The 22,006-nt window shown below is 41.5% G+C and overlaps 1 protein-coding gene across 7 annotated transcripts in view; it reads right to left on the minus strand.

Annotated features, from left to right (window-relative positions):
• Positions 1–15,519: 15,519 nt before the first annotated feature.
• Positions 15,520–22,006, minus strand: part of ARHGEF28 (Rho guanine nucleotide exchange factor 28) — a 314,548-nt gene continuing 308,061 nt past the window's right edge. For all 7 annotated transcript variants that reach the window (XM_016953152.4, XM_001151367.8, XM_001151239.8 and 4 more), the window contains one exon: positions 15,520–16,663. In XM_016953152.4, coding sequence (XP_016808641.3) covers positions 16,494–16,663 — 170 coding nt within the window. In that variant the 3' untranslated portion in view covers positions 15,520–16,493. The remainder of the gene's footprint in view (positions 16,664–22,006) is intronic.

Raw genomic sequence — 22,006 nt, forward strand, 5'->3', positions numbered from 1 at the left:
CAGGACACTTGAATCCAATTTTGCACTCTAAAGACTATTCCTTTGCTAGTTAGGGGTCAGACCTTGACTCAACTTCCAATATTGCTAGGTACTATTGATTAACTTGATTGGTTTTGATCTACAAAATGGCAATTTCACATGGTTCAACCTAATTTTACCTGACCTTGGACAGGTTACATCACTTCTCCAAGCCTCGGTTTTCTTTCCTGAAACATGAAGAAACTAATACCCACCATTGGCCGGGTACGGTGGCTTACGCCTGTAATCCCAGCACTTTGGGAGGCCGAAGTGGGTGGATCACGAGGTCAGGAGATCGAGACCATCCTGGCTAACACAGTGAAACCCCATCTCTATTAAAAATACAAAAAATTAGCCGGGCGTGGTGGCAGGCACCTGTAGTCCCAGCTACTTGGGAGGCTGAGGCAGGAGAATGGCATGAACCCAGGAGGTGGAGCTTGCAGTGAGCCGAGATCGCGCCACTGCACTCCAGCCTGGGCGACAGAGTGAGACTCCATCTCAAAAATAATAATAATAATAATAATACCTACCATTCATTGGTGATTAGATGAATTAATGTATTTTACAGTGCTTGGTATAATGTCTTATACCTGGTAAATGCTCAATAAATACTAGGTATTGTTATCCTGGATTTGCAGGAATAATAAACATCTTAGAATTGAATTTGACAGTTAAACACTCTGAATTCTCCCTTAGCAGGTAATCTTTGACATACATAACACATTTGGTATTCTGTAGTACAAGGCCCATCATAGTTGTTTTATCTGCCTCTAAGTACAGTGGAGCATATGCTTAAAACCATGCATGGGCTTTGGAGTCTACCAGTCATTGGTTGAATCCTAGCTTCACCACTGAATGACCTTCAGCAAATTACTCAACTTATCTGAACCTCAGCCTGCTTATCTGTAAATTTTGGATACAAATAGTACCTGCAGAGACATATTGCCTGTGAAGTGCTAGCATAGTGCATGGTAGATCATGAGTGCCTGATGAATGGTGGTCCCTGCATGCTGGCCAGATCTCAATTCCAACCTAGATCCGTCCACTAATTCCAGCTCCAGTATGAAGACACACCAACCCTTATGTAGGAAGGAGAACATTAAGCACATGCTCCTACCCTCCATTCTGGTGGTCCTGGATTTACCCTGCCATTGGCTCGTTTTGTTGGGTGGCCAAATGTTTCATTTCAGGTAAATCTGGAAGGCAGTTTGGCTTGGTCTTGGAACAACTCTTACTTTGCTTGTGGTTTCTGAGTTTTAGGTTGATAAAGAATTCTTGGCAGAAGGAGAGTTTCTCATTCAAAATAAAACAGCTTGTTCTTAATTTTTTTTTTTAAAAAAAAAAAAGCTCATTAAGTTTCTGGGACATAAAATGGCTCTTCTGAAGGAGAATGTAAATTGGCTTCAGCAGAAGTATCACACAGAAGCAGAGAGAGTACATTTCTTCTACATGCAGATGGTTTTCAGAACTTGGTGCAAAGAGCCAGCAAGGCACACATTGGGTGCAGTTGAGGCTGAAATGTCTGGAGGCGTCTGGCTGAGCCTGGTCTGCCTGCTGCTTTTCCCAGTGGGAAGCTGAGCGATACCAACAGCACTGCAGCCAGATGGCATGTCGCTACTGGGAAACAGGTTATATCATCTCAGAAAAATCTGCACTAACATGCCAACTTTCTTCGGCTCAAATCAAAGGCCCACTCCTCTTTCATCTTTCTGGCTCTGTGTCTTCCAGGTCCCCAAGTTGCCATGTGTGGCTCATTCTTTGCATTGAGATCACCAGAGTTTATCAGCTCAGCTAGAGTAGAGTAAGCCACGCTGCAAAAACAAACCACAGTGGTAACATGGAAGCTGCGAAAGTAGCTAAGTAAACACCATCAGAACATGGGCATAGTGCGGGGAACTAACAAGGGGCACGGGGCAATTGCATTTTGGGCAAAGGGAATGAGATATTTGGACCCTATAACAAAAGGGGATCATTCTATTGGAATCACTGGCTTAAGAAAAGGTATTGGGGGTCAATTAATGAGTCAATCAAGATTCTGATATCCTTTTATCTTTTGATGTGAAATAATCTATGGATTCAGAGTGGTCTTTGTGGAATCTGTGGGAACAAGTTCAAGCGTGGGAAGAAAATTAGAGCTGGACCCAGTTAGTCTCCAATCTACCTGCAGAGATTCAGCGGATTTTTCTGCCTTATGCAATAACATATCACACTGGGTTCAACAAATTGTAACTAAGAATCCACTGGGTCAGAAGGCAGAACCGATAGGAATTCCTATGATACCCAAATAGAGACAGCCAGAAGCCTCCACTCCTGGGAAATGACTCCTTTCTCTCCAAGTCTAGTCTAGGGAATATAATTAATCTTGGCCCAGGGAAATGGATTGAAACCAAATTGGTTTTGTTGTGTCTTATACTAATAGCCAGTGTCTCACCCTTCTTGATTACATGTACTATACTGGAACAGTCAGATCATTTCTCCTAAAATTAGCATCTTGCCTGAGAGGTAGCTTTCACCAAAACAACAGCAAATTCCATTCCTTTTTGTTCTTTGGGTTTTGTGGTGACTGTAGCAGAAGTTCCTGAGTAGAAAAACAAAAACCATTATACTTATGCATCACTCAAGTGATGACAACTTGAGGACCTTTTCATTCCTCCTTCCCTTTACCATCCCTTCTGGAGGGGTGGCAAATTCACCATCAGCAGTTCCCAGGGGAAGTCACGAAGTTCCTGGTGTTCTGGCGAAGACAGACAGATGGTGAAAGACCAGAGAACCAACCAGCTAATGATGATCTAAGAACATGCAGCATCATTTTCCTATCTTTGACAATGATTAATTAGAAAAACCTTCTTTTTCTACTGTGGGAAAGTGGCTTATACCTGTTTGCTTATCTACTTCTGGATGATATTGTGAGAATGAACAAAGGGTCTGAAATCTACTTTTAATTTCTCAGATAAAAGAACTTATATAAATAAGTTATATCAAGGGAGTAGTGGGGATGGTGAATGCCTTTGTTCAAATGAAGTATCAGGAAGTCAGCTCCAAATAACAGCTATTGATAAAATGATGGAAGGGTCCTGAGGGCTTGCTATGCATTCTCCAAGAGCTTTACATGTACCTCAAAATAGCCTTACGAGGTGGTGTCAGTCCGTCTGGGCTGCCATAACAAAGCACCATAGACCGTGTGGCTTATAAACAACAGAAATTTATTTTCTCACAGTTCTGGAGGCTGGAAATCTGAGATCAGGGTGCCAGGCTAGTCGGGCTGTGATGAGGGCTTTCTTTCTGATTGCAGACTGCCGACTTCTTGTTGTATCCTCACGTGGCGTGGGGCACAGAGAGACAGCCTGCGTCTCCTCCTTTTTTATAAGGGCATTAATCCTATCCTGAGGGCCCCACTCGCATAACCTTATTTAACTTAATTTCCTCCCAAAGGTCCTACCTCCAAATACCATCACACTGGGGCTGGGGGTTAGGGTTTCAACATATGAGTGGGCGAGGGGGACACAAACCTTCAGCCCATAACTGAGGAAGATAATATTATTATTCCCAGCTAACAGATGAAAAATGGAGGCACAGAAAGGCTAGGTTCCAACTTAAGGACTTACAGGTAGTAAGTAGTAGCACTGGGCCTGAAATCCAGGCGGTCAGGCTCTAGAACCTAGGCTCATAACCACTACTTTGTGTTGCCTTCTATATTCACTTTAGGTCTGTTGAGGCTCCTGGCTCTACGGCATTCTATTTAAGCTATTTCTGTGAAGTAGAGAAAATGATGTGGACAAATTTCTTTTTCAGAGGCTAGGATTCTCTCTGGCAGATTCCAGTGGATGAACACCTATCTAATGAATTCTGGATGAGTTAACCTTAAATCACTTTTGCCCCCTATGCACTCCCTGCACCACTCCCATGCTTAGTGGACACCTTCAGACTGCTCCTCCTGGAGGAGTACTTTGGAGCTTCAATACAAACCCTGTTGAACGTTTTGGAGGCAAAATATCTACATTGGCAGCAAAAACCCTAACCCTGTTCATGAGCAGGGCCAGCAATGAAGCTCTGCCCGCTGGAATTATGCCAGTCATTTCTAGATGCTAATTTGTAATGTGATGTTGCCCAGAAGAGTCCATCAGCAGACTTGTCACTGGCAGTTGTTAGTATTACCCAGCCCACGAAAGCCCTTTCTTGCTTTGCAGTCAGGGTTGGAGCCAAGGGTGGGATGGCTGTGCCCAGTGGGCTACACAAGGCTGGCAGCCAGTGCTCAGAGCCTCTGGCAATTAGCACAGTTCCTACAGTTCCTTAAACAATGCTGATGGACCCTTGTCTTTCATTAAGCTGCCTGAAAGTCAATCTCCTGATGGATCCCAGAGGAAAAATCAAAAAGGAGAGTTTATTTTCAGACAGTTTAATAGCAATCAACTTAAGAAGTACCTAAAAAATGATAATTAAATATTTCTCCAAGGAGCAAATTAAGATAAATACCCTAAGAGTTATTTCACATAGATCTGTTTAGAAAATGTCCAATTAGGATAATATAAACCACATTTAAGGACCAAAGGGACTGTTTTGCTTCACTCCTTTTTGCCATTGTTGATATTTTAGGTTTCTAAGGGAATGATTTTTTTACAAGTTCAAGAGTAGCATACCCTCTCAAGGGAAGTACTGGGATACAATTTGGCGGCACAGTATCTTATTCCACCCTCGACTTTGTGAGTCAATGCCTTCTTAACAAGAGTCCGAACTGAAGTGAATTTAGACCAATGAATGGAGCCTGATTAAGAGGACTAACCTCATTGTCAATCAAATTTTGTGCCTATTGATATGACTTCTAGGGCAGACTTGTGCTTTTCTCTCCCTTTAACAAATAAAATGAGCATCTACTTTTCCTGAAAGGAAACTGTTTTTTGTTTGTTTGTTTGTTTTTTGTTTTGAGACGGAGTCTTGCTCTGTCGCCCAGGCTGGAGTGCAGCGGCGCAATCTCTGCTCACTGCAAGCTCCGCCTCCCGGGTTCACGCCATTCTCCTGCCTCAGCCTCCCCAGTAGCTGGGATTACAGGCACCTGCCACCACGCCTGGCTAATTTTTTGTATTTTTAGTAGAGACGGGGTTTCACTGTGTTAGCCAGGATGGTCTCGATCTCCTGACCTCGTGATCCACCCGCCTCGGCCTCCCAAAGTGCTGGGATTACAGGCGTGAGCCACCGTGCCCGGCCTGAAACTAACGGTTCTTTTGTCGTGTTGATGTTGACTGGGCTTCCAGAAGGCCCCTGTCAATCTGGCTTCCAGATAAATATTCCCTGGAATAATTTCATTCCAAAGAATTTAAAGTACTTGGAGTTGATCCTTTGAGTTAAAATTCTTTACAAGTCTCACTTCATTAATCTTCAGTGAGAGGGTGAACTTTACGATGAGACCGTTTTATGGATGGGGAAAGCTGAAGCACAAGGGTTTTATGGCAACTGAGAAGGGCCTGAGGCTGGCTCTCAGTAATGGCTTCTTCCCACTCACAGCCTTCTGCCTCTATCATGCCTCACAGCAAAGTAGAGTCAGCCTCTTCCCAAAACAGGTGATCGATTTCCAAAGGAGGGTGGGTGGTTTAGTTTTCTGATCTGAGTTTTTCAAACCTCCCACGTTTGGCAGGTCAAGGCAGGACCAATCTACTTCTAGAATCCATTTTTGGTTGGCTGTCTATAAGGCTAGTATGTCTCAAGCACGTTGGGAAATTAAAGAAAACAACCATTAGTGTTTCTGACACATGAAATGCCTGCCAGGGTCTTTTCTACCAGGGTCTTTTTCCTGCTCATTATGAAGGCTAATATGAAAATATTGCTATAGTGAGCAGAAGAAAAGCAGTATCTGAATGACTTTTCGTCTCAATGCAGTGCCAATGCCTGCAGTTCAAATGCAGGAACTGCCTCATCTCCTTTGCTTTTGGCCAGGAAGAGCTCATTTATTACCCATCACTAGGAAGATCATGGCAGAGCCCTCATTATCTTGGATCCATGCTTTCCAAATCAATCAGCTCCCCGCTACACTGCTGGGCTTTCTAATTTAAATGTCAGCTAAAGTTAGAATATGTTCTTTAAAAATGTCAGAGCCTCGTTAACTTTGGCTTTGTGTTGCCCTGTCTATCACAATGAGATTGGCAATGTTAAGGAAATTATTTTTCTAAGAATTCTTGAACTAAGGCTCCTCTTTGAATTTCAATGATACTCTTCCTAAAAGTCTTACTCTGGTTCAAAATCAAGATGTTCCATATTACTGGCATCTACAAATAGCCACTTTTCAGAATGTATAAGGATTTCTAAATGACTTCTCACTTTTGGATTCACACTGTGAACAATATTCTAAAAGCTGAAATTTGATCCATGTTTTTCAATGGGCTTTTGGGGTTTGGCAACTGATCTTGGACAGGACTGTCCTACTCATCACAGGACCTTTAGCTTTCCTGCTTCTCCTGTTCACTTAATGCTAGTAATTCTTCCCAGTTATTGTGATCTTGGAGTGAAGAACATGATACCCCAAAGTATGACACCTTGGTGTGTTGAGTACTTTGAACTGAAAGAGACTGGAAGGGCCTCAAAAGCAAGATCTTCTGACCTTCCCCCACCCTCCTGTCTCCTGTCACTCTTTCTTGCCCAAGCAAGTCATAGAAACCAGAATTCCTCTTCCCCAAAGGTGAGTCATAGAAACTCGAGTCCCTCTCTCCCAAAGCAAGCCATAAAACCTAGAAAGGCCACTGTCTTCCTTTTCTCTTCTCCTTTGAAGACCCTTATTCTAGAGAGGTCCTGCTCCAAACCTGGGAAGAAGAAATGCTACACAGAGAAGGGACTGGGATTAGTGCCCTTATAAAAGAAGCCTCAGAGAGCTGCCTTGCTTCTTCCACCACGTAAGGACTCAGCTAGAAGGAGCCATCTATAAACCAGAAGAGGAGCCCTCACCAGAGACTGAATCTGCCAGAGCCTTTAGCTTGGGCTTCTCAGCCTCCAGAACTATGAACAATAAATTCTGTCCTCTATAAGCTACCCAGTCTATGGTATTTTGTTTTAACAGCCAAAAGACTAAGACAGCGAAATGGTGGATCATGTCTACAGCATGATAGCAACTGGGCAATTGGGTACTTTTGGCCTCATACTAACATATGGAAGGACAAAATGGAAGGAAAATGGTAGTTTGTTTAAGTATACCGAAGTGACTTCAAACAGTGTGCGTATACAAACAAGTATGGATGAAGGCACACACACACAGAGAATACATACTAATGTCTGCCAAATATAAAACACTTCTCAAAATTTGATGATTTAGAGGGAAAGTGGATTTTCTTCTTAAATTAACTCCCTGTGCTGGCTCTGGTTTTATTGGTTTCAAGCTTTCCATTGTTGCTCTTTTCCTAAAGCATTTAACAGATGTCCCTTCAAAGGCATTGAACCACTGCTGTTGTTTTTTCTCCCACCCCAATTTCCTTTTCAGTTCACCAAGTACCCAGAATATACTTTCTCCTGTATCTATATGTGGTGGGGAGAAAGAAAAGGCAAACAGAATTATATTTAATAAGTCACTTTTCTTATTAATACCCAGAGATGTAAAAATCAATCACAGTTGATTCAAATGGCAAATACTACTTTCTGTAGCCTCACTAAATGCTTTCTCCGATGAGATAAATGGACATAATCTTCAAATGACAAGAAACATGGAATATACAACAGATTTAACAGTCATGTTTAAGGGTGAGTGAACTTTAGGTCGCAGTTGTAGAGGACAATGCAGAAATGAAGATGCAGACTTAAGTTTTGTCCCCAGATAGTGATAAATTCACATTGATCCAATTTGTCCCTGTTTCCCTGTCTCTATGGCTCTTAATAGCACAACCAAAAGATGTTTAATTTCTAAGACGGAAGAGTGCTGCCTGCAGCCTTCACCTAGTTGTTTTTTTTGTTTGTTTGTTTTGTTTTGTTTTGTTTTGTTTTGTTTTGTTTTGTTTTAAGCTGCCCCATTCATAGACTGAAACCCTCACAGAATCAGGCTATAATTAGTGACATGTAGGGACATGGCAAGACTGGGAAAAGTTATGTCTGTGGATGTGCCTGACTCCTTAGAGGTGTAGGAGTTTGACAAGACACATGCTTTAGTTGAGAGTGTGCTCTTGCACACACCACCACACACACACATACACAAACACTTGACCTCCCAGGCCACGCAATTCCCCATTGCATCATTACTTTCTAACTCACCCTGCCTGATCTGTGGGTGGGAAGAGGCCAAATTTGGGCCACCAGGACACTGTCCACCAGGAAACAAAGTACCTCTGTGATGCTTTTTGATTCAGACAACCCCACCTCCACAGCTGCGAGACAAACAAAAAATGATCATGCTTCAAAAGCTACCAGTTCAAGCAAAACTGCTGCCAACCCAGCAGAAAAGCCTTTAGACGTTTTTAAGCCATTAACTACTTCCTGCCAACCAGGAGGCTATATGGGGACACCACTCACTGGGGCCACTAAGCAGGATTACAATGGAACCTAATCTGCTGAATTCAGACCTAAACCTAATGTTAATATATTACTTAAGAGAAAATAGAAATACATTGTTTTAAAAAGCAAAAGATTTAGTTCAAACTGAAACAAATATTCTCCAAATTAAACTCAAACCAGACTGATGTTTCATTCACTTTCCAGTCTTAAAGGCATTCCCATGACAATTTCTCCTTGGCAGTTGCGCAGCCAGTGTCTCTCTTGGCTATCAATTCGCTGATGACAATACTACCAGGGGGCTGGACAACTAATAGAGCTCCAGTCTGCAAACTTGGCCTTCCTGCCAGGTAGCTTAAAAACCATTTACACAGTCCAGTTTGATTTTTGAGTGTTCAGAGAGATGGGTCGTTTGAACCCACTGATACAAGAACATGTTTTTGTATATTCCTGGGCCTATCATAAATCAGACCAAAAAAGAAAGAAAGGTTGGACTGCTTGGCCATTTCAAGCAATTATTCTGTCTGGCATGGGTGGAGGAGAAAATAGAGTAGTGTCAGCAGAGTTATCAGCAGTTAGTTCTACTGAAGAAAATGTCACATGTCCAGTGCCAAGCACGTCTGACTGCTTTGTCTCGGATTGTCTCTATTTTTCTTTCTCTCACGTACACACATACCCTCTTTAATTACTAACAGAAAATAGTGCATTCTGCACACTTCACATCTGTTCAAGCCTTAATTAATCCAACTCTCATAGTCTCCATAGCAACGATGCTTAACAGGCTCAGATTCCACATTAGAAAACCTTCTTCTAAGTGAGTGACTCAAAATATGGCCATTACAAAAATGTTTACATTAATTCTGTGTCAGATATAATAAGAACTTTGCATGGAGGGAGTTTGGATGGAAAGATGGAGTTGTATGATCACATTCAGTTTCATCATAGTAAAAACAACTGCCCCAAACTAGGAACAGAAGTTAACATTAATTTTCTAAGCTATTGCAAAAAAAAAAAGAAAAGAAAACATAATCCCATTACTACCTTTATGTTACTAGCAATTCCTGTGCTACAGAAGATTAATGACCACAGTTGCCTCGATGGAGCACACAGTTACTGTTTTAGGGTAGCAAGAAGAAATGCAAATATTTAAAAAAAAAAAAAAAACTCTTCAGGAGGTGTGTTTCCTGAGCTATGGCTCTACAGACCTTAATTAAAAGCCTATTGTCCTTTGCTGGCACCTGCCAGCATCTTACCCAAATCAGAGCTTGTCAGCAGCAGAGAGGTGGACCGAGGCTTTCCAAGGAGGCTGTGAAGCTGCCAAGGGAAATGTCAAGCACATTTTTAAGAGCCTGTTTTAGCTCCGTGGCCGATGCAGATGCTGTCGTTCATGCTGGCTGTGTTTGTGTTTATATTTGAAGCTGTTATGTTAGAGATTGTAAAAATAAGCACTGGCAACTATGCAGAAAACCTGCTCAGACATTATACAGGGTGTGAGGGGCTGGGGCGAGTAGTGGTAAAGAGAGCATGAAAAAATGAAGCCAGGCATTTACCCCCAAATGGCATTTCAGCCCATACCCGCTTCCATCATTAAATGTTTAACTTGGGTTGCTAACAAGAAGTAAACCATTCATCAGAGTTCTAGCTGCTTTCTCCCTCACTGTTTCCTTCTATGAATAGGCAAACAACCCAAAACCAGCTCAGGAGAGAAAGAAAAGAACTTAGACACACTCTTGAGTAAGTAAAAATACATGTTAGGAGACAAATCAGATCTCATTTATGAAATAAAATGGAGACACTCAATTGAGCTTCTGAACAAGATGAGAACGTTTTTCATACTTTCCCTAGGGACTGAAATTGTGTGCCCCAGGAGACAGTTTAACCCTGGATTGCCTGGAGACAGAGCCAAGTTACATTTATTGCCAGACCTATGCATAAAAAAGGGGAAGGTGGAAATTGGGGCTCTTCCAGAAATAAGGAACTGTTCTCTAATGTAACTATAGAATCTAGTGAAATTAGCAAAGAAAATATAATCCTGTGTTCGTACCAAGTTCATTCTTTCTCCTTGGGCAATTGTTATGAGACCCATAGCTGCTGGTAGTATCTAAAACCTTTGACTTTCTGCCATTCAAAGAGTTTTATTGGTAGACAACTAGGATTCAAATAATGGCATGTTGAAGTTTCTGAGCCATGAAACTTCTACAGAACCACTGAACCATGGTCCCTTGTTACTTCACCCAAAACGATGTTCAATCATCAACTCGAGCTGACTGCTTTGAACTCACCAGCCAGAGGCAAAGAAATGTAATGGATCAGGGTTCTAGTTCTAGTTCTGACGACCCTTTGATCTCTGATTTCCAAAGACTCTTGTTCATCCTCTCATCCAATAAGTAGCATGAAGCTCTTACTCTGAGCCCAGCATCCTAACAGGCTTTGATCTTCGACATCTCTCAGCACGGGAAAATGAGCTGGACAAAACCAAAGTAGTGATGCCCTAGCTACTTCGGTTCTTGAGCATGCCGAAGCCTGCCTTCTTTCTACCCCTATCCCCAGCATATAACAACTGCTCTCATTTTTAGAGTGCTGACTGTACGCCGTTTACTGCACTGGGCTTCTTCAAGTAGTTCACAACAGCCCTGCAAGACATGGCTATTGTTATTATTATTTATTTATTTATTTATTTATTTTTTGAGACGAAGTCTCGCTCTTGTCCCCCAGGCTGGAGTGCAGTGACACGATCTCGGCCCACTGTAACCTCCGCCTCCCAGGTTCAAGCAATTCTCCTGCCTCAGCCTCTCGAGTAGCTGGGATTACAGGCGCCTGCCACCATGCCTGGCTAATTTTTGTATTTTTAGTAGAGACGGGGTTTCGCCATGTTGGCCAGGCTGGTCTCGAACTCCTGACTTCAGGTGATCCGGACATAGCTATTACTATCCTCATTTCATAGGTAAGCAAACCTAGCTCAGAAGCAAGGTTGCAGGATTGTACAACTCCATAAGTTTCCACTCACGTTGGAATCTACGCGTATGTGTGCTCCAGAGCATGAATAGTGCCCCCTGGTGGTGTGCAACCCTGTGGCCCTGGGGGAGATCCAGTAAGTAGGGCCCAAGTCTGTTTGGCTTTTCCATATTTTTTTGCTGCCTGTCTCACATTGGTAGAGGGACATCTGTGCATGAGAGGCAGTCAGGAAAGAAAAGAGCAAACTCTGTATGTCAATCAAGATAATTCTGGAATCTTCCATGTGTTCCCCTCCTTTTTTTCTTTTCCATGCTCCACGCAGCCCTAGGTGGTAGATTAAAACAGGGAGCTATGTGTAGCATCGGGGTTGGGTAAAAAATAAAGCAGAAGAGGTACATGAGCCTGTCTCTTTTTTTCTCCACTTACAATCTTGCCTTGTGGGTTATGATGCAAGTCATCAATCCACCCTTAGCGGTATACTTAGGCATCCTCTTGGTCCCCTCTGTTCCAATAAGCATCTTCAGGTGATTCCAGGACCCCTTTTACTCTTAGTTTCTTGTGGCGTGGGATCAAATAGGAAGATATCCAATTCCCCATTTGACCAGAACCTACATTGCTTTATGGAAGAAGTGGATGTGGAAAGGTGAGGGGATGAGGGGGCATTTGGTTACACTTTAAGAGCATAGCATCCCAGGAAGGAGTCCACTATTGCTCCATAGCCTGGAACCTGATCAGTTCCAACGAGGGCAGGGGTGGACTTACACATTTCCCCACTTCTTATATAGAGTGCTTGAAAGAGGCAGAGACAGATGGACATTCTCATTGGACACCTTAATCTAGAGGGGAGGAAGTCATTCTGGGTGTCTCCAAACGTATGCCACAGTCTCTCATGTCTTTTGTTTCAAACCTCCAGACTTTGGCTCAGGTTTCCCTCTGTCTTAGTCCATTTTCTGTTATGATAACTGAATATCTGAGACTGGGTAATTTATTTCAAAATGTTACAATCTTACAGTTCTAGAGGCTGGGAAGTCCAAGAGCATGGTGTTGGCATCTGGAGGCCTTCTTTGCTTTGTCATAACATGGCAGAATGTATCATATGGCAAGAGGGCAAGAGCATGCATGTCAGCTCAGGTCTCTCTTCCTCTTCTTAGAAAGTAACCAAGTCCCATCACTGGGGCCTCACTCTGACCTTATCTAATCCTAATTACCTCCCAAAGACCTCACCTTCAATCAATTAAAAATTCTGGGATTAAGTTTCCAACAAATGAAATTTGAGGACATATTCAAACCATAGCATTTTCCTTGCTTAGAATGTCTTTCCCTACTCCTGCTCTTTATCCTTCCAGCCTCAAGCATCTATTTATTTCTTTAGAACAACTCCCTCCATTTCACATATTACTAGCCCCCAATGTGCTCTTCCTATGAGCTCCTATAGCAACTTGTACTTCTCTATATAATTATTGGCACCTCTCTACTTTAGGATCATCTGTTCATGTGTTGGTCTTCTCCAATAGCTTGCATACTTATTAATCTTTATTTTGTCCCGCACAGATTGCTTGGCCTTTAGCGGACCGTCAATAAATGTTTACTGAATACATGAGTTAAGAGGAGATTTAGAAATGCAAATAAGTTGAAAGCTAACTTTCAACTTACCTAACTTTCCCCAGTCTTATGTCTAGCAATCTCCAAACATTTGAATTTTCTATTCACTTTTTCTGGCTATGCGGAAGAAATCTGCCTAAAGACTGGGACTAGGCTGAGCAATTATTAACAGATTTTTTAAATAATATGATACCCAGCACTTTGGGAGGTCGAGGCGGGCGGATCACGAGGTCAGGAGATCGAGACCATCCTGGCTAACACGGTGAAACCCCGTCTCTACTAAAAATACAAAAAATTAGCTGGGCGTGGTAGCGGGCGCCTGTAGTCCCAGCTACTCGGGAGGCTGAGGCAGGAGAATGGCGTGAACCCGGGAGGCGGAGCTTGCAGTGAGCCGAGATCGCGCCACTGCACTCCAGCCTGGGCGACAGAGCGAGACTCCGTCTCAAAAAAAAAATAATAATAATAATAATATGATAATAATGGCTAGCATATATTAAGTGATTAGTATACCCCAAGCTCTATTCTAAGCATATTGCATATATTAATAATTTAATTCTTGCAACGATTCCATAAGGTAGTCATCCCTGTTTTATAAATAAGGAAATGGAAACAGAGCGAGGTGAAGTAACATGCCAAGGACACACAACGAGTTAGTGGCAGATGTGGATCCAGAATCCATACTTTCAATTTCTATGCTCTGCTGCCTCTCAATGAGAGAGATACAGAGGTTGGACATTAACAATCTCAGGTTGGTTCTCAGTTTGAAAGTAGCTCATGTATTCCTAGGTCACAGGAAGAAATACATATTCCTCTCCACTTCTTTGTCACCCCATGATGTAATTATGCTCACATTCTTCACCTTACATAACTCACACACACAGCAAGTCCTCTGTGCCAAGGGCTGTTACCCTTTTCTTAATGAATAGGGCTTCAACTGTGAGTGGGCTGGGAAGTGTTGCACGATTCTAGGAATTATGTAGTCCTGATGAAATGCAGAGTAGCTTGGACTCTAAATGAAATGATGAATAAATTCATGCAGCCTGGAAGGGACGGAGCAAAAATATTGCTTTTCTTTCTAGGACAGATCTCTAAAGGAATGAGTGTTTCCTTTAAGCTCTTAACTTGGTGAGAAAAGTAGGTCCTTTTGGGGAAACCCATTTATGATCCTGAAAAATAGGGTGGTCATCTCTTAAGGTTACTAAATTTGTGCTAGAGTCACTCTGTGACTCTGTCTTGAGACCTTAGTCTGTTTGGGCTACTATAACAAAAGACCATAAACTTGGTGTATTACACACAATAGAAACTTATTATTTCTCACAGTTTGGAGGCCAGGAAGTCCAAGGTCAAGGCACCAGCAGATTCCATGTCTGGTGAGGGCCAACTTCCTGGTTCATAGAAGGTGTCCTCTTGCTGCATCCTCCACATGGCAAAGAGGCAAGAGAGCTCTCTAGTGCCGCTTTTATAAGGGCACTAATCCCATTCATAAGGGCCCCATCCTTATGCTCTACTCACCCCCTAAAGGCCCACCTAATAATCAATGCATTGGTGATTAGGTTTTCAACATACAAACCTGGGGGGATATAAACATTAAGACATTCAGACCATAGCAGGATCTGAGCTCATTACATAGTGGGGACATGGTGAAAAGGAAGAACTTATCAAGAAAGCTTTGAAATGTAGTTATATGCCATTGAAAAGTCATCATATTAAATAAGAGAATTGCCCAGAGGAACCTATGAACATAGGTACTTAAAAAATGCTCTGGCTTTCCCAGAGGAACTGCATGCAGACCTGTTTTGCAGGTCTTGAAAATCCAGAGCTCACACATTTTTAAAGAAAGAAAGAACCCCATGAGGATTTTGAACATCTTAACATATTTTCACTATTTCTATATATAATTTCATGAAGAAAGGAAAGATATTTATAGTTATTGGAGAAAGGATTTAGACTGAAATATCTGCATGCTTTTCATTCAAGAGATATAGGATCCTGGACTAGACTTTATTGAAGAAAGAGGAAAGACAGATATTTCTAGATGTCTTCAGGAATGGGAGATACATGTTGTAATTGAAGAGTTCAGCTTAGAGGTGAAGTGATTGAATAGAAGTTTAATAAGTTATATCCATTCTGTGAAAGGATCAGTCACCGAATTTTTAATGTAATTGTGACAAAAATAGCCAGCAAAAGTCAGAAAAAGACTGCCCCCAAAAGGGGCTTTTTAAAAAATTAGGATTGGACTTGCCTAAGTAAAAATACAATGTAGATATCCAACTTAACAACTTTAAGTAGGGAGAAAAAACTGTTGAGATCCGGGTGATTTTTTTTTTTTCTGTTCCTATCACATCTCACTCCCAGTAGGTGTTGCATTTTTGGATGAATCTAATAGTTTTCCTTTATTTTCACTTTTCACGAGGTGAGATTATATGTGTGTGTGAAATGAATGTTTTACTATGGTCCTACACATAATGTTAAAATTACAAAGTAAAATAATGAGGTAAAAGATATTTATTGACACCAAAATACATACAAGTATTTCTGAACAAGATGAAAATATCTCCTGGTTTCTCACACAGAGACCCATACTACTCGGAAGGCAGGATATGCCAGTTTTCCTTTGTGGAAAAGTGTATCCAGGCAGCAAACTTCATGAGGAGTGGGCAGTTTTGTCCTTAAAAAAACTGCAGGGAAGGGTTCTTTCCAGGGAGTGGTAGTTGGTGCTCCAGGTGCTGGCAGGGACAGGACAGCTGATAGAAGTGAGGGCTCTAACAAAGTTCACTATTTACATCAAAATGACTTGATGGGGGCTCTGGGCCTCTGGGCCTTGTTAAAAGATGATGCTGAACCATGTCTTGAAACCCCACCAGCATTAGGCTTAGGTACTAAGCAAGTCCGGACTGTATCCCTAGCTCAGTGACTGACCAATCACAACACGTGCCCAGTTGAATAGTGACTGTAACAGATCACCACTTTTAATGCTCCCAGAAGAAATGAGCACATAAAAACTAGCTGAGAAAAGCCCTTTCCCACATCCTCCTCTGCCTATGTGGGCACTGAGGCAACTGCCCTGACGGTGAAAGTTCACCCCTTGTGAATACCACTCTTTAAATCCAAATTGCTTCATTGAGATCTTAAAAGGAATCTTGAAATCCAGATGATTGGGTAGAAAATGTGACATGGAATTTTACTCTAGAGTCAAAACAACTTTTAAAATAGTCCTGCTTATTCAAGTTAGTTTCTCCTCCAGAAATCTGAAATTAGATTTGATAAGTTAAAGATTATACAAACAGGGTGGCTTTCAATAATTTAATTAGACTCATGCCAAAAAAATGAGCTTGCAGGAAATATTAAATATTATTCTTAAAGCAATTTGGACACAGACAATCACACATACATAAGGAATGGAGACAAAAAGTTTCTCCCAAAAGTGCCAGTGTTTTTTGTTTGGAAAAATGACAACACAATTAGAGGTAAACAATATTTTCTTTGGCTCCATCTCCAGTTTCCCCATCTTGTCTGGTCATTGTCCTTGTCGGTGGATTTAGCTTTGCTTCTGTTACAAACGCCTGCAGTTGAGGGCGGTGTGAATTTGAGTCATGGGGGGTTGGGGACTCAGTGTGGGAGGTGTCCAAATCTGCAAGAAACAGACAGCACAGGTTACAGGAGGCCACCTGAGATGTACAAGGCAGATGTCTTGGCGTTAGAGCTCTCTAAGATTAGGAAATGCAGTGCCCATATAGTCAGCCACAGAATGGCCAAGCCCAATGAGAAAGGAACATAATAGGTGTCAAAATCATTCATCAATATCATTAAGATGTGTTCGATTGTGTGCACAAATGTCTCCTGTGACTAAATATGGGTTACTGTTCATGGGATCTTAAACCGCTGCTATTGCTGAAAAAGGGATGCCCATTTATTTTTTAAAGTGGGTGAAAGTCATGGAAATACAGTATATACTCCAGCTATGTGTAAATCAACTATATTTGCATCTGCAGAGCACCTTCCCTCAGAATATCTGTAAGTCAAGAATTGACTTCAAGGCTCAAATAACATATTTGGCACTTTACTGATGTGGGCAAGGGGTGGGGGTAAAAAGTGAAAGAATGAAGGAGACCCTCCAGCCTGACCATTATGCTGTTAATAACAAATCTGTTAATACTACACAAAGTACTCAGCAAGAGCAGCCAGGTTCCTAGGGAAAATCAAGCTAGTTTCAGCTCTGACTGGGTTTGATGTTTTCCGGTTACCTAGCAACAGCAGGACACTGTGTATTCTCCCTTTTTCTGATAAAAATCCTCTAATATTATATTTTCAAGGAGAGACAAAAGGGAGGCTTGATTTGAAGAAAGACACTTGCTGCAAACCATTTTCCCTGCACTTGTTCCACTGACCACTCACCCTCAGGCTCAGCCATATGGCAAAATTGCAAATAACCAGCTTGTGTTAGAACAAAAACCTAAGTAGGAATGGAAGTCCAGGTGGGAAAGGAGGGCAAATAGCTCTGAGGCCCACCTGCTTATTTTTCAGTCATTAAGAAGAGGCCACATACACCTACTACAAACTTATAAAAATTAAAATTAAAAAAAATTAAAGAACATAAAGAAAAAAAAGAGGCCATTGTAACCCTCGCCACATTTTCTTCAAAGCCTCTATTATTTAGATGGATATACACACGTGCAGACATTCCAATGACACAAATGCTTGTGGCCTTTGCCCTCCTGACAAGGATCTTTGGTTGCTAGAGAAGGTAGTAAGCAAGGCTTGGCAGGAATGAAAGGAAAACTGTCCCCAGAAGCCTCCATCTTTGGGGACATGGTGGCCTTGCCACACCTCATTTCATCCCATCTTCCAATAGGAGGTGGGTCAATGGAGGAGGAGCAGCCAGGGCCACAGGAGCCGATGAAGGTCCCTGGAGGAGCTGCACAAAGGCTGGACTGTGCCTCTGAAGCAAAGGAGGACCCTCAAGGCAGGGGACGGGAGGAAGAGAGGTAGGGAGGCCTGGGGGTGAGGCTGCAACCACAGCTCTGCTCAAAGGCTTAGCCCATCCCTGACCCTTTAGATGCCAATAGGCACAAAGCTTGATTCTACTGCCCCTGATTCTAAATGCTGTACCTCAAATTCCAGGAACTCACTAACAACTGAAAGCATACCTGCAGAAGGTGCCTCTAACTGCCACCATTTACAGAGCACAGGGGTTGTCCCAGGTCTTTTACATTCGTCATCTCTCTCTAAGTCTCAAAATGCTAAAACCCACAATTTACAGGCTGGGAAACCGAGGCTCAGGCTAGTGAAATTCTGACCCACATCATGCAGCTAGGAAGTGATCTGGATCTACGCTCAGAGGATGGCAACCACGTGATGACTCCATGCTCTAATGATCAAGACTCTCGTGCTTCTCATTTCTCTTTGTGCTGAAAATGGCTTGGCCATCTTTTCTGAATTAAGAGATCCTCAATGTTTAATACTTTCCCTCCCTTACATACTACATTTTGAAGAGTCACTTGCCAAAAAAAAGAAGAAAGCAAAGGCAAAAAAAAAAAAAAGACATATTAATGTTAAGCTTCTCAAAACTGACACAGCAATTGTTATAGAACTAGGAACCTCCCTTAATTGGGCGAACAAAAATATTCCCAGGCAATGATTTCCTTGTCAGGGCAACATTACAAATCAACCTGGAATGCTCTGAATCCTATTTTACCACACTGGGAGACAAAGCATGCCTGTGGTCACAACGCGCAGTCACACTTCCAATTCCTTTTCCCAGCCATAGACTGAAGCTATTTCACCTCTAAATACAAATATGAACAGCTAAATTGCTGATGTTTAATTTTACACAACTTCAAAAAATGCCCCCAAATTTCTATCCAGCAGACACTGGCAGACTGAACAGGTCACCAAAGCCACAACAGTCCTGCCTCCTTACCAACAGAAGGGCCAGCCAGGGCACAAAAATTACTACATTGAGGATGAAAAATCATCCAGTGAATGAGGCAGCTGGGAGGTCATTGCTGACACATCTGACAATGCCGGACACACTGGAAGCCCTTAATCTATGTAGGTTTTCTTCATCTGGGGTGTGAAACATGGAGCAAAAAATTCAAAATAGTGATATTTTGAGGTACATGGAAAATCCCCCTAATGGCTTCAAGAGAAGACTTGTTCAAAACAGCCAAATTGAATATATATCAGAAATAATTCTTTTTTAAGTTACATTGTATGCTCTACTTCAAGAAGATAGAGAACCAAGAATGAATGGGGATGGGGATGGGGAGTAGTGTGTGTGTGTGTGTGTGTGTGTGTGTGTGTGTGTGTGTGGTGTAGTGTAGAAGTTTAATCAGAACTTTTTCAAATAAGAATAAAAATACAGGAGAAACACATTCCTAGGTGAGAGCTTGTTGTGCCCTAAGGTGAACAGCCCATGTTGTAATTCCAGATGTATTACTGGAGGTGGTTGTGGTTGTATGTCACCTGGACGGGAACTCAATTTCCTTCTCCATGTTCCTTCTTGGTTTCTACCTGAACTATGTAGGCAAGGTCAGACAGTCTGTCTTTGAAATTAGAAACCGTTTGGTGATTTCTGATTTTGTTACTCCATTTCAACTCTGAAAGAACCAGCACAGCAATTGTATATTTCTCAAGGCCAGCCACCTTTTTCCACACTTTTTACCCTAGAGAATATGATCATCATATAGAACCCTAAACTGAAAAAACATTTGTTAATATTAAACCTCACTGACTCAGAAAGCAGAATTCTTGCTATATAAAAGTAATCATCCAGTTTCATTTGTGATCGAATTGCCTGTAAATCGATGGACATAAAAATGTAATAACATATTTCTAATAAGCAAGGAAATAGCAATACAATCATAATTTGGTCAACTAAAAATGAATATTATTATAATGAAACAAAACTCAAACTACAAAAAAACCTTTCAGCCAAGTATCTCAACACAATTTTGCCTCTTGACATAAAAGAAATAATTTGATCCCTAACATTATCTCTGGAAACTAAACAGAGCGAGCATTATTAACCTTTAGAGCAAATAAGCTAAAACACATAAAAGCCCCAAAGCCTGACTAAACCAAGTAGAAAAGTGGGATCTTGATTGAGTTTTTTCTGCTACATTACTGAGCTTTTGTTCACAAACTAAAATTTCAGCCTCTGCAGGAAACTTCGATACACACAGTGTGAGGACCACCGTGGGGGGTCTAAGTTAGTCTCCTAACATGGTTTCAAAAAATTACAGGTATCCACATTTTGGCTGGCACCATTCCTTTTCCTTGTGGGTATGTGGGACAGGAAATAGACTGTCAAGAGACACACCTGCAGACAGCACTGATATCCAGAGAAAGTTTCCTAAATCTCCCAATATTTAGCCCTTAGGTGCAACCTGCTGGTTGGAACTTGCATTTATCATTTTTCACACTTTTCTCTGTTTACCCAATACTGACATTTCTAATAGTGAAGAGAAATCAGCCTTCCCTCCATTGGCTCACCATTATCATCATTCTTTTGAGCCAACTGACTAGTTGGCTATTTTCAAGACCAGACTATCATCTCAGTGCATAAAATGCAACTATGTGTCATATTTAAAATGAACAAAGTGGCTGGGCATGGTAGTTCACGCCTGTAATCTCAGCACTTTGCGGAGCCAAGGCAGGAGGATCACTTCAGGCCAGGAGTTTGAGACCAGCCTGGGCAACATAGTGAGACCCTGTCTCTACAAAAAATAAAAATAAAAGTAAAAATAATAAAATGAACAAAGTGCCTCCTAAACTGTGATGTGAATAAAATCTTTTACATCACAAGGTAAAATGTAATCTTAGGCAAGTCATTGCCCCTCTCTGGGCTTCAGCTCATGAAGGAGTGAACTGAAATCATCATTAAGGCCTCTTACACTTCTCATGTTATGTGTGAAATTTTACAGTTGTATTTGGGCTCAGTGATTCACCAAATAATATTCCTGAGGTACAAAAAATGCATTTTTCAATTGCTTTATACTTGAGAAACACAACCAAATTCATTATCTGACGCAGGTATGAAGCGTTGAAATGCAGTATGCAGCATTTCAAAATCATGTTTTTAAGGTAATTGTCACACTTGTCCCAGCACTATATCTTCAGTCTTCCTAAGAACATATATTTGAAGTGAGCCCACACACAATCCTCAAAAGATAGTATTTGCAAAGTTAACTAATGAGCAGAAGACATTGTCCATAATCAAACTCCGCACTTGATCTTCCCTCCTATGAACAGCAAACTTAAGAGTAATTTGTCACAAAGAATAGGTCTGTGACAAGTAGAAAAGGGTTGTCTTACAGTTTAAAAGTAATTAATGTAGGCTTTGCCTTTTTCTGAATTTCCTGCTGAATAGAAAAGCATCATGATAGTGATCATTGTTAAATGAAAGTTTTATTTAAATCTAAATGCACCAGTATCACTTTCATCATAAACATCCACTGTCAAGGTCTGAATTTAGCTCACCAGTGCACCCCATGGCCAGGCACCCAGAAGCCCAGGGCTGCACAAAGCATGTTTAGTCTGCCATTGAGAGCACTGATGACGCGCTGTTCAGTTCTCTCCCTGTCTTATCCCATTCCATCCTCCCCATCAAAGGTCACAAAACAGAACTTCGTGTCTTCTGAGCCTTGGCTCTATTCTTGTTTATTTTAATCATGTGTCTGACTTGTACTTCTTATTACTATATCCCTTGTGCATGTTCCTAAATCCAAAATTCACACTTTCCTAGAATAACTCTACTTAAAAAAAGGCGGGGGGCTTTATCATTACTGTTCCAACTCTGTAAAATAAGTTATATTCCCTATTTAGTGGTTGATTCATATTTACCCTCTGAAACATTTAAAAAATCATTTCCTGATGGCATTACTGGCAATCCCTATGGTTTCTCAGGAGCATTAATGTACAACATTTTTTCTTCTAATGGAAAACATTTATCATACAGAGCTTGAGGTATCTT

Source organism: Pan troglodytes, chromosome 4, assembly GCF_028858775.2.
Source record: "Pan troglodytes isolate AG18354 chromosome 4, NHGRI_mPanTro3-v2.0_pri, whole genome shotgun sequence".
NCBI classification, from domain to species: domain Eukaryota; kingdom Metazoa; phylum Chordata; class Mammalia; order Primates; family Hominidae; genus Pan; species Pan troglodytes.